Source organism: Bubalus kerabau, chromosome 10 (genome assembly GCF_029407905.1).
Source record: "Bubalus kerabau isolate K-KA32 ecotype Philippines breed swamp buffalo chromosome 10, PCC_UOA_SB_1v2, whole genome shotgun sequence".
Lineage (NCBI taxonomy): Eukaryota > Metazoa > Chordata > Mammalia > Artiodactyla > Bovidae > Bubalus > Bubalus kerabau.
The window spans coordinates 107367501-107380122 of record NC_073633.1 but is presented as its reverse complement, the minus strand read 5'-3'; the positions used below and the strand labels follow the sequence as shown (position 1 = coordinate 107380122).

The following is a 12622-nucleotide window of genomic DNA, read 5'->3' as shown; positions in this document are numbered from 1 at the left end:
AACCATCTCATCCTCTGTCGTCCCCTTCTCCCCCTGCCTTCAATCTTGCCCAGCATCAGAGTCTTTTCCAATGAGTCAGCTCTTTGAATGAGGTGGCCAAAGTATTGGAGTTTGTCAGCTTCAGCATCAGTCCTTCCAATGAATATTCAGGACTGATCTTCTTTAGGATGGACTGGTTGAGTGTCCTTGCAGTCCAAGGGACTCTCAAGAGTCTTCTCCAACACCACAGTTCAAAAGCATCAATTCTTCAGTGCTCAGCTTTCTTCACAGTCCCACTCTCACATCCATACATGACTACTGGAAAAATCATAGCCTTGACTAGATGGACCTTTGTTGGCAAAGTGATGTCTCTGCTCTTTAATATGCTGTCTAGGTTGGTCATAGCTTTTCTTCCAAGGAGCAAGCGTCTTTTAATTTCATGGCTGCACTCACCATCTGCAGTGCTCTTGGAACCCAAGACAAGGTTGTAGGTAACAGAGCCCAACCAGTTCTTTCAAGCAGAAAAGGCATCTGCTGGTGCAAACCATTTAGCACCCAGAATCCATAGAAGGCTGAAGATCAGGAGTGAACAGAAATTAAGGAGGCTCCTGCCCCAGTTTTGGAGGATACAGTTAAGTCTGGAGGCTTCCACCAGCCTGGCTGCTACTGTGGCCCCAGGCCCAGCCACGGAAACCGGCTTCCAGCAGCCTCTCCCCTGCCCTGACCTCTGGAGGCGGCTCTCTGGCGGGAGCACCTGATTGGCCATACTCAGGTCACATGACACACTCCTATCTCTTTCCTTCTTCATTCACCCTTAGGCTTGGCTGCCGGGAAGGGAGAGTCTGTGCCTCTTTTATCCAGGGTGTCCCAAAAGCAAAAAGAAGAGTTTTGAGGTGATTGATTGGCAGCCAAAGTGACAAATGTCCTCTCTTTTGAGGACCTCAACTGAGTGCTTCCCAAGCTCCCTGGCGGCCCTCAGACTCTGTCTTTATGAGGGCTGGTATTTCCCTGGTACACCTGGAATGGAGCTCTGTACCGGTTAAGCTTCCGTGAGTGTTTCTCACCGAGGATGATGAGTGCGTTAGCCTTCGCTGCAGAAGAAAGCAAGGATGCACGCTTATTTATCGCATCCGGCTTTTTGGTTCAGAACAGACTGTTTCAGCTATGAGCTCCTTTTGTTTATCAGGGAGACAGTTGATATTTATCATTCCTCTTAGCAGAGGAGGAAGAAAGGCACTCAAACACTTGACTGTTTCTGTATATACATTTAAGTACTTAGTGGTTGTATTGCAGTGAACTAGTTGAGCAGAGCTGTTGGAACACACCTCCTCTCCGATCATCATCCACCCCCTCCTCCGCACGCACTGACTCCTTTGCCTCATTCTGTCAGTGCGATCATCATTCTCATCCCCCATTCCCTTTCCCTAAATCAGTTTCCAGATTCTGTTGACTTTTCACTTTTTCTCCGTAACCCCTGGCCTCCCCGCGTTTCCCCGGCCGTACCACCCCACACCTGGGCCGAGTGTGCCCCCAGCACCCCATCCTGCCTGCTCGACCTTCTCAGCGAGCTGCCTTCCTCTTGTTTCCCCTCCTGCGCTTCCTAAAGGCACAGTCATGCCTGCCTGTTGCTCATCCACGTAGCGGAGCAGGTAAGAGGGCTCCGGGGCTCTGCCGTTAGGGGTCTGTGTTATTGAGAGGTGAATCCGGAAGTAGCGAACAAGCTGATAGTGCCTTAACCGAGTGCGGGTTAATTTCTCCCGCACGGCAGGAGGTCTGCAGCGTCCCGTGGCGCCCAGGCCGGCCCGTCTCTGCTCAGGCATCCCGGAGAGGCACGTCTGCCCTCACGGCTCTCGCTTCCTGGCCGCCCCCCTCCAGTGTGGAGTCTGTGTCCCGGGCCGAGGGCAAAGTGTGTGCCAGCTGAGCGCTCTTCCCTTTAACTCCTGCCGACATCCTGGTGCAGGATGGAGGCGCGTGGCCAGCCCTGAGCTCTGCGCTGTGTGTCCAGTGTGGCCACACGAGGGGCAGCGTCCTCCTCACACCTGCATCGGTGTCATCCCTGTCGTCGTGTTAGTCGCTCCGTCGTGTCCGACTCTTGTGACCCCGTGGACTGTAACCCACCAGGCTCCTCTGTCCATGGGATTCCCCAGACGAGAATACAGGGATGGGTTGCCACTCCCTTCTCCAGGGAATCTTCCTGACCCAGAATCAAACCCAGGTCTCCTGCATCGTAAGTGGATTCTTTACCGCTGAGCCACTGGGGCTTCCCTGATAAAGTCCTGTGGACAGAGGAGCCTGTTGGGCTGCAGTCCGTGGGTCATGGAGAGTCAGACGCTGAGCATACCCCCTCCTCGTCTCCGTTCCTCCTGAGCACCGCCTGCCTTCTCCTGCCCCAAGCCGCGAGGGGCTTCCCTGCAGAGAAGTGGCCACAGCCTCCGAGGGCACTCTCTGCTGCCGTGGGCACTGTGGCCACAGCCTCCGAGGGCGCTCTCTGCTGCCGTGGGCACCGTGGCCACAGCCTCCGAGGGCGCTCTCTGCTGCCGTGGGCACTGTGGCCACAGCCTCCGAGGGCGCTCTCTGCTGCCGTGGGCACCGTGGCCGCAGGCTGCCATGGGCACTCTCTGCTGCTGTGGGCGCCATGGCCACAGCCTCCGAGGGCGCTCTCTGCCCCCTCAGGGTGCTGCTGCTCTGTTCATTCTGGAAGCTCCTAGCTCCATTCCTTTTCGTTCCTCCCAGCAACCAGCTCGTTCCATCTTTAGAGAGAAAACGGGCTGAGCCGCGTCTCCGGGTCTAAGGGCCCTCTGCATCCTGCAGAACCTGCCTCCTTGCGGGAAGGCCTCGCCCCGGGGTCCGTTGTTCTGGGGGCCTGGGCCTCTGGCTTATCTTGTTTCTTCTCTGCCTAGTTGCTCCTCTCAGGTTGCCTCTGCATTCTCCCTTAATTCTAAAGTGTCCTTCCCTCTAATGAACACACACGCGTGCATGCATGCATGCACACACACACACAGGCCTTCTGTGCCATATGTTTGCTCCTCGGTATGCAGGCCAGACACTTTGGGATCCCCTCACCCCCCCATCTCATCAGCCCCCTGCTCCTTCCTTGAGTGGTCTTTCCTTGCTGATGCTAACTGAAGCCACATTCCTTAGCTCTGCGCTTGGCTCTGAAGGCCCCAGCCCCCTGTCCACCTAGGGCTGGCCTTCCCCACCCTGGTGTGCACCCCTCCCCATCCACGATCTCCCTGAAGTTCTGGTGTGGCCGTGCCACTCTGTGCGGAAACCAGAGGCTCCTCCTCGTCTGGGTGGCCTGGATCTGTAGCTCTTCCCCCGAAGAGAGGATCCGGGGAAGCCAGGATCTCTGCCCTGGGTACTTTCTCAGAGTGCAGCTGGGCTAGGCTGAGGTGGAAGGGCGAGGATGTGGCGTTAACACAGGGCTGGACTTTGAGAGCACAGAGACGGGGGAACGAGGCTGGGTGGGGAGGGAGGGGGCAGTCAGAGGAGGCACGGCCTGTGGGCGCTCAGCGCCGCAGCCCCAGCCACGCCTGCCTCCAGCCCCGGAGCCCTCGGCGGGTCACACTGGGCCGCCTGCCCCCGGCACGCAGAAGCGTGCGCTCCTGCCTCCATGTCTGTGTGCCCGGCCTCTTCCAGGAGTGGCGGTGGTTTAGTCGCTCAGTCGTGTCCAACTCTTGTGACCCCATGGACTGTAGCCCACCAGGCTTCTCTGTCCATGGGATTCTCTAGGCAAGAATACTGGAGTGGGTTGCCATTTCCTTCTCCAGGGCATCTTCCCAACCCAGGGATTGAACCCAGGTCTCCCGCATTGCAGGTGGATTCTTTTTACTGAATGAGCCACCGGGATGCCCTGAAGTACCAGTTCCAAATCCCAGCTGTGTGTTTTCCCTTCTCATCCGTGAAAGCCCAGCTCAAGTGCATTCTTCCAGGATGCCATTCCTGTTCCCCAAGACCATCTTCCCAGGGCTTTCCGTTTCCTCCTCTCGGGAGCCTTGTCAGTCAGGACCTTGCATTTGAGCAGTGTACTATACCTTCCTCTTTCCCTGCACCACATGAAAAGCTCCTTGGGATCAAGGGTTGTGTTGTACAAATAGATGAATGTCATATGCATTATCCTAAATGGAAATAACCACACTCAAAAAGCTACATACTGCATGATTTCATTTCTATGACATTTCTTGCAAAGGAAAAGCCATAAGGACAAATGTAGTTTCCAGTCTTGAAGTGGCAGGGGGTGGGGTTGGGGCGCGGAGGCAGTACCGGGACAGTTTCTCTGCAAAAGAACACGGGAGACTTTGGGGGGCGGGGCTGGCAGATTGGACTGCACTTCATTTAGTCTGTATTGGTGGTTACGTTGTTATATACATTTTTCCAAACTCTGAGAACTATACACTAAGATGCATCAAGTGGACTGTAGATAAAATATGCTGAGACTGAACCAGAAAAGGCTGTGTTGGCCAGCTGCAGACTGTCCTGGCCTCTGGCACAGTGTGTGGCGGCCAGGGGCCCGTGGGGGCGCTCACTGCGGGAGGGCGCGCTCAGTGCTCCTGGAGGCAGATCTGGCGGCACCTGCCTCCGTGTGCCAGACACATGCTCGCACCTGTCCAGCCGCGACGCTGGCAGCTCACACCCATCTGTCTGCTTTCTTCTTTCCGAACCAGTGCTTAGAAAGAGCCATGAAGTTTGCCTTCGAGGAGTTCCATCTCTGGTACCAGTTTGCTCTGTCGCTCATGGCTGCTGGAAAAGTGAGTCTCCCCCTGCGACATGCGGTCCTCCACGTCCATGGTTAACTTGACTTTCATGGGATGAGGTGGTGCCCGGCAGACATCTGCACAAGTTCTCTGAAACTCTCCTTGGTCATTCAGAAATGAACGGTCACATTTAATTATGTGGGGCCCAACATGGAGACATCACTGAGAAGAAAAATTTTGAAATTCTTGCGTTTTTTCTGGTTGTTGTAAAGATATGGCATAAACTAAGGTTGGTTCTTCACACCGACCCCTTTCACTTGTCTAAGAGTGTCAGCTGTTCCCAGAGGGGCACATCTGTTAATTATCTTTAGCAAGAGATGGTATGAGGCTGTGTGTGGTTGAAAGCGAGGACTGTGGAGAGGGGCCTGGCGCTGCGCTCTCCCATATGCCCCACGGCGGGTCCCTCGGGTCCACCCCGTAGACGCGGGTCCCTCAGTGTCCACCCCGTAGACACGGGTCCCTCGGTGTCCACCCGTAGACGCGGGTCCCTCGGTGTCCACCCGTAGATGCGGGTCCCTTGGGTCCACCCCATAGACGCGGGTCCCTCGGGTCCACCCGTAGACGCGGGTCCCTCGGTGTCCACCCGTAGACGCGGGTCCCTCGGGTCCACCCGTAGACGCGGGCCCCTCGGGTCCACCCCCTAGACGCGGGTCCCTCGGGTCCACCCCGTAGACGCGGGTCCCTCGGTGTCCACCCCGTAGACGCGGGTCCCTCGGTGTCCACCCCGTAGACGCGGGTCCCTCGGGTCCACCCCGTAGACGCGGGTCCCTCGGGTCCACCCCGTAGACGCGGGTCCCTCGGTGTCCACCCGTAGACGCGGGTCCCTCGGTGTCCACCCGTAGACGCGGGCCCCTCTGGTCCACCCGTAGACGCGGGCCCCTCGGGTCCACCCCGTAGACGCGGGCCCCTCGGGTCCACCCCGTAGACGCGGGCCCCTCGGGTCCACCCCGTAGACGCGGGTCCCTCGGTGTCCACCCGTAGACGCGGGCCCCTCTGGTCCACCCGTAGACGTGGGTCCCTCGGGTCCACCCCATGGACGTGTGGAACCAGCTTCACAGACTTGTCATCAGGTAGTGAGACGACACTCACAAGGTGCTTAAAACAATCCCTGCACGAACACACTCAGTAACGACAGTGGCCACTGTTTTTCTTGTTAATTTGGGCCCTTTAGTAAATAGTCAAGTCTGAGACACAAGATTTTTTTGGGCAAGTGGAGACAGACGTTTTGTATGGTACGCTTTAAATTGGGCTTCCTTGGTGGCTCAGATGGTAAAGAATATGCCTGCTGTGCAGGAGACCTGGGTTTGATCCCTGGGTCGGGAAGATCTCTTGGAGAAGGGAATGGCAACCACTCCAGGATTCTTGTCTGGAGAATCCCATGGACGGAGGAGCCTGGTGGGCCACAGTCCATGGGGTCGCAAGGAGTCAGACACGACTGGGTGACTAACACATATACACACACACATTTTAAGTTGGGTAGTTTATTCTTTATAATACCATAAATCTCCGCTGCCTTTTCTTTTCCTTACTTTTACAGCAACTACACAAGTAGGGAATAAAGCGAGGGCAGCAATTCCAGGGCAGCATTTTCACTTGCTTTCACGGTGTACTCCCCAGTCCCCCAAAAGTTCCGACCCTGGTCACCACCATCCCCAGACCCCTGCTCGGTTGGGCCCAAGTTGGAAAACCTCATTCAGTGGGTGTCCTCATCAGAAACCCCTCTGGGAAGACTTCAGTATTTGGTTCTGGTCAGAAACGCTGAGTCTCACAGAGACACTCTCCTTTCGCCAAGTCCGCGCGTGCCGTGAAGGTGCTGAAGGAGTGCATCCGCCTGAAGCCGGACGACGCCACCATCCCGCTGCTGGCCGCCAAGCTGTGTGTGGGCTCCCTGCACTGGGTGAGTGCCCCTGAGGCCTTCTCCTTCATCTGGGTGGAGAGGAGACAGTAGGAATTCATCGTCGGCACACAAGCAAGGCTGCTCGAGCCCGGGCTCCTGGCCTGGGCCACTGGCCTTCTCAGGCCTTAGCTCCCACCCCAGGGACTTCAGGGAATCAGTAAAGCTTCAGGTGTTTCTTTTTCATGGGAATGTGCTTCAAAGGTAGAAATGGTGAGATAGAACTGGAACGCATACTCAGATGCATCCTGTATGCAAGTCGTACAGGACCGGAAAGGGCTGGTCCCTTAGCGGTTCCCTCTTAGCCTGAGCTCTTCTGTAAAGTCAAGAGTCACCCTCCGCCTTAGCTCGTGTATAAACCCAGCCTCCTTCACCCCTCTGCTTGCACAGAGGCTTTCCTCTCAAACGTTCTTGTTCAGGTTAGAATTTGGGAAGAGCCCGATCTTTAACAGTTGTTGTTTGGTCCCTAAGTCGTGTCCGGCTCTTTGTGGCCCCGCGGACTGCAGCACACCTGGTCTCCCTGTCCTTCACTGTCTCCCGGAATTTGCTCACGTCCATTGATTCGGTGTACTTCCTCAGAAATACACCATTTGAGCAGACGCTAGAAAACTCAGACTATTGCTGAGATGGTATATAGATGATTGTCACATACAGTGAAGTCTTAATGTCTTTCTTTAACTTCACGTTAAGGTTAGTGATAAGAAGTTGCTTGAAAGACTGAGGCTCTTGGCTAAGGTTTTTTAGTATGGTCCTTTTTGCTTGTTTTGTTTCCGTTTATTCTCACCCAGCGGAGGGGGAATTGGAGGTGGGGGAGGCAGGAAATGTGGAAGAAAAAAGGCATTTTGAAAGAGCAGGTTCTCACCCGAAACGCAGCTGTGAAGGTGTCGTGTGGCCCATGCAGGTTTCAGCAGCTTGGCGTGGCAAGCGAGGGGGCAAGCAGGCAGATTCTGAGGGGGGCCAGGGCCGGGGACCAAACCTTTGCACTTGGAACATGCCAGCTCCCAGCTGTGACTCCGCACCCAGCGTCCAGCGATGGCACCGTTCATCTCCATGGCGCCGTAAATAAACCTCTGTTTTCAAGATGAGAATAGCAAGTCATTTCTGTGTTCTTTTAGTATTTTTAGTATTAAAATTTCCAAATACCACAGAAGGAAAGAGTGTAATCAGCCATCACCCACGTGCTGTCCCCCAGCTTCAATAATATCAATACTTACCATGCTCCAAAGGAGCAAACCTTGCTACTTTTGTCTCTAATGAGGTGTGTGAAGGTCGCCTTGCTGTGGGTGTGGCTGCGGCTGCACTTCTTTCCCACTGGAAGCTGCTGGTGTGCGAGCCACGTGCTGTGCATTGTACGGGTTTGGCCAAAAAGTTCGTTCGGGTTCCTGGCATGTGTTCAGAGGCCTGAACGAACTTTCTGGCCAACTCAATAAAATAAATAGTGGAGTTTTGAAATTTTTAACAGCTTATAGGAGAGAAAACCCAAGCCTAAAGGACTCTTTGTATCATGCTAAACAGGAAAGACTCAAGCACAAAACATTTCAAGAACTTTGTTCTTTACAAATCACACACATAGACGTGTGGAACTCCCGAGTGCCCAGCACAGCCTCGTCACAGAGCCAGCTGGGGAAGAGCAGAGATGGGAGAGCCCCACAGAGTGCGAAAGGGGCCTTGGGAAAGAGGCAGAAGAGCAATATGGGGAAGTTTAAAGGAAAAAGGCCAGGTGGGGGTCCTGAGGCCTGTTTGAGAGGCTCAAATTAAGAGAACGCAGTCTCCAGAGTGGCCCTGGAAGGCTGGGGACTTATTTTAACAGTGACTCATCAGAAATCGTCTTTGGCAGTGGATGCTTTTGGGACCTCTCATTAGAAATTCTGCAGGTTGTTGTTGTTTTTAACTGATCTGGTTTTTCAGTTGGAAGAAGCTGAGAAGTTTGCCAAAACGGTGGTTGATGCGGGAGAGAAAACGTCAGAGTTCAAGGCCAAAGGCTACCTGGCCCTGGGGCTGACCTACAGTCTGCAGGCCACTGACGGTGAGTGGGGCCGCCCACCGGGGCCGGCGGCACCACCGCTCCCCCAAGTGTCCAGAGGGCGCGCGGTGGGTCCCCCTGTCCCGGGGTCCCTGTCCCCGGCATCCTCTTTGCTCAGACAGGGCAGAGACGGGGAGCGGGTGACGATGGCCCTGGGCCTGGGCGCCCAGGCCGCTCTTCACGGGGGCGTGTGCTGGTGGAGCCCTGCTGGAAGATGTGGGGCTCTGCCCAGAGCTGTGCGATGAGAGACCACTCAACCCACCTGGCCTGCACCCAGCTGTGCCCCAGCCCCGGCCCGAGCCCGCCCCGTGTGAAGGGATGTTGGTCTTAGACACAAGAACGCAGGAGTGTTCAGGGCTCACCTCCTCCAGAAAGCCCACCGTGGGTTCTCAGGGCCTGCCCCCTCCGTTTGCACGTCTTAGTTCACAGGTGTGTGTGTGTGTAGTCCAGGGGCGCACAGTACATGCAGTGACTCTGTGCATTCTGGACGTATTTACTGCTTCCGTAGATGTGTTCTTGGCTAAAAAATAATCTTAAGTGTGTTTTTTGCACTTAATGAGGTTTTCAATTCAATGTTTGCAGAAAGGGTCAATTGTTAAATTGTTTTTATGAACTCTTACTATTATTTCTTGAATGTTTTGCTGTGAAATGTAACACAGATACCCCCCCCCAATCTCAAAAATTATCTAACTCAATAAATTAGTATAAGGGATAATATTCCTACAGTCACCACCCTGCTCAGGACAGAGGACCGTGCCAGCCACCTGGGAGCCCTTCATGTGTCCCCAGCAATTACAACCCCCTTAAGAGAAAACACTACCCTAGTACTCATTTCCTTTTTCTTCCTTCATAATATTGCTAGAGTTTATTTCACATGTTACCCCAAATCTTTCTTTCCTCTGCTCTAAAATATCAAAGATCCTGGAGAAATTTTGCATATCCATTGATTTTCAGTAATGGATTTTTTGCTAATTTTTCATATACATTTGATATACTGGCAATACCCTAAACATCTTTTAACTATAGCAGACTTTCAGTGAAGTGAAATTTAATACCTTGTATTTATCCATGTAAATTCTTGGTTTGGTCTGTACCCCTGATTAGCCCTGTAACTTTGGGTGAGTTGCATGGCCCTGTTGGGTTCATCTGTGTCTGTGGTTCCCCTGGTTCACTCCTCTGCTTCCCTCTAGCTCACTTACTATTGTTCTGAGTTAGCCATAGGTTTCAGCTACATCCAGTTCTGGAAGCCCTCCACCATCCTCAGAGCAATGTCAGGATGGGCTCTGCCTTGTTGGATTCGTTAGATAAGGGCCATCTCCAGAGGCAACCATAAGCAGGCTCCTCTAGGACTTTTTCTGTTGTTGCAGCAAGAAGTATCTTTTTAGTTTCTACCAGATTCTGAGGTGCGTTTCTCATGTGCTGTATATAGGGGAAGGGTTGAGCTGATTTACAGTCTCACTGTTGAGCTTGCCTGGTCTGTCTCTGGGGTTCACATCAAGATATCAGAGGTCCTGGTCATTGCCCACGTGAATTAAACTGGTCTTTCATGGCCTTAGGCTGGTGTCTTTGGTTCTTGGTGCCAGAAGGCTCTCTGAAGACTGTTTAATCCACCCACTGGTGCTTGAATCTCTCCTAGTCCATTTTGGCAGAATCGTGCTTCACCTGGGGATTACACGCCTGCCCTTGAGAATGTTTTTCTCTCTGGAATTCCCAGCTGGTCTTTTGAAGATGGGCCCCTTTTCCTGGGGGTGCCAAGATTGACCAGCCACCGCCCATTCTCCCCTTTGCATGGTTGCACAGTTATGCCCAAGCGTAAGGACCTCAGGTTGACCTAGCCTTTGTCTGCTAGCCTCTATAGCACCGGGGCAGGCTGGGCAGGTAGGCACCCAGAATCTATGGCTCTTAATCCAGTCAAATGTGTGGTTTTGTGATGTTTGGTATTTGTTGAAAACTCCCTGATCTCCATGTTGCTGACTAACTGAACCCTTTCCTTAGCTTCTCTGCGAGGGATGCAGGAGGTCCTTCAGAGAAAGGCGCTTCTTGCGTTTCAGAGGTGAGTGGGAGTTCCTCTCTTCACTCGGCTGTACACAATGACACCAGAGTGTGGTGAGTATAAAAAGAAGAGATATTTATAAGGATTATGTAAACAGTGTTCCACCCCTGGAAGTCTTTCCTCTTGAGCACCGAACATACAGCATAAAACTTGCTGCATCACTTGTTGCCATGTAGATCCCCATTCTTCATCTGTTTATTAATCTGGGCACATTTTCATTCCTAATCGAGTTATTTCAGCTCCAAGAGAGGTACTTTTTATGTCCACGGAGATGATTCCTTTTATTAAAGACATTTTTCATCATCTAGAAAAAGGATCATTCTTTGCTTGCTTTTTTCTTTTTTAACATGTCAAGCTGCAGATTTTTATATTAGGAAATGAAAAAAGCCAGATATTAGGACAGTCTCTGAAATACTACCCAAGACAGTCAGGCCAGCAGGCCCAGGGCTCTCTATCCCTGCCGTGTTCTGTACACCTTACGGTCACCTCCATTGCCGTGCCTTTCATGAAATTAGAGAAGGCCTTATGTTAGACGATGCTTGTATGTCCCAGGGCCCATTCACACCCTTTACTTGAGCCTTGGCCCACATCAGTAAGTAGACAAGACAAGGTGTGTCTTCATTGCAGGTGAGGGTCTGAGACGCAGGGATGAAAAGCCAGAGGCCTGTGGCTGTGAAAGTCGCGAAGGTCAAGGTCTCTGGCGCTGACCAGCTTCTCTGGTGTCCACTACACCACCGCTGCTGTGGCTCAGTCGTGTCCGACTCTTTGCGACCCTGTGGACGGCAGCCCACCAGGCCCCTCTGCCCATGGCATTCTCCAGGCAAGAGTGCTGGAGTGGGCTGCCATGCCCTCCTTCAGGGGATCTACCCAACCCAGGAGTTGAACCCGGGTCTCTTACATCTCCTGCGTTGGCAGGCGGGTTCTTTGCCACCAGCGCCATGTGGGAAGCCCCCTGCACCGTGGTGCCCTGATCTGATTCTTCCTGGAGGTACAATGAATCACTGAGAGTATAGCACCATGACATCCAATGTAGAATTAGTATTGATCCTGTCGCCTTCAATATCTGTGTTACCCTGATTTCTTGTTGTTATATTAGAAGCTCAGTTACCTACCCTGAAGTTTTGAGAGGATCTCTCAGTTCAGTTCAGTCGCTCAGTCATCTCTGACTTTTTGTGACCCCGTGAATCACAGCATGCCAGGCCTCCCTGTCCATCACCAACTCCCAGAGTCTACTCAAACTCATGTCCATTGAGTCGGTGATACCATCCAGCCATCTCATCCTCTGTCCTCCCCTTCTCCTCCTGCCCCCAATCCCTCCCAGCATCAGAGTCTTTTCCAATGAGTCAACTCTTCGCATGAGGTGGCCAAAGTATTGGAGTTTCAGCTTCAGCATCAGTCCTTCCAATGAACACCCAGGACTGATCTCCTTTAGGATGGACTGGTTGGACCACCTTGCAGTCCAAGGAACTCTCAAAAGTCTTCTCCAACACCACAGTTCAAAAGCATCAATTCTTCAGCACTCAGCTTTCTTCACAGTCCAACTCTCACATCCATACATGACCACTGGAAAAACCATAGCCTTGACTAGACGGACCTTTGTTGGCAAAGTAATGTCTCTGCTTTTTAACATGCTGTCTAGGTTGGTCATAACTTTTCTTCCAAAGAGTAAGCGTCTTTTAGTTTCATGGCTGCAATCATCATCTGCAGTGATTTTGGAGCCCCCCCAAAATAAAGTCTGACACTGTTTCCACTGTTTCCCCATCTATTTCCCATGAAATGATGGGACCGGATGCCATGATCTTCGTTTTCTGAATGTTGAACTTTAAGCCAACTTTTTCACTCTCCTCTTTCACTTTCATCAAGAGGCTTTTTAGTTCCTCTTCACTTTCTGCCATAAGGGTGGTGTCATCTGCATATCT

At 52.8% G+C, this 12622-nt stretch overlaps 1 protein-coding gene across 4 annotated transcripts in view; it reads left to right on the top strand.

Moving 5' to 3' along the window:
- Positions 1 to 12622, top strand: part of TTC7B (tetratricopeptide repeat domain 7B) — a 279640-nt gene that overhangs the window by 171226 nt on the left and 95792 nt on the right. For all 4 annotated transcript variants that reach the window (XM_055538917.1, XM_055538916.1, XM_055538919.1 and 1 more), the window contains 4 exons: positions 4644 to 4727; positions 6526 to 6630; positions 8536 to 8653; positions 10646 to 10703. In XM_055538917.1, coding sequence (XP_055394892.1) covers positions 4644 to 4727; positions 6526 to 6630; positions 8536 to 8653; positions 10646 to 10703 — 365 coding nt within the window. The remainder of the gene's footprint in view (positions 1 to 4643; positions 4728 to 6525; positions 6631 to 8535; positions 8654 to 10645; positions 10704 to 12622) is intronic.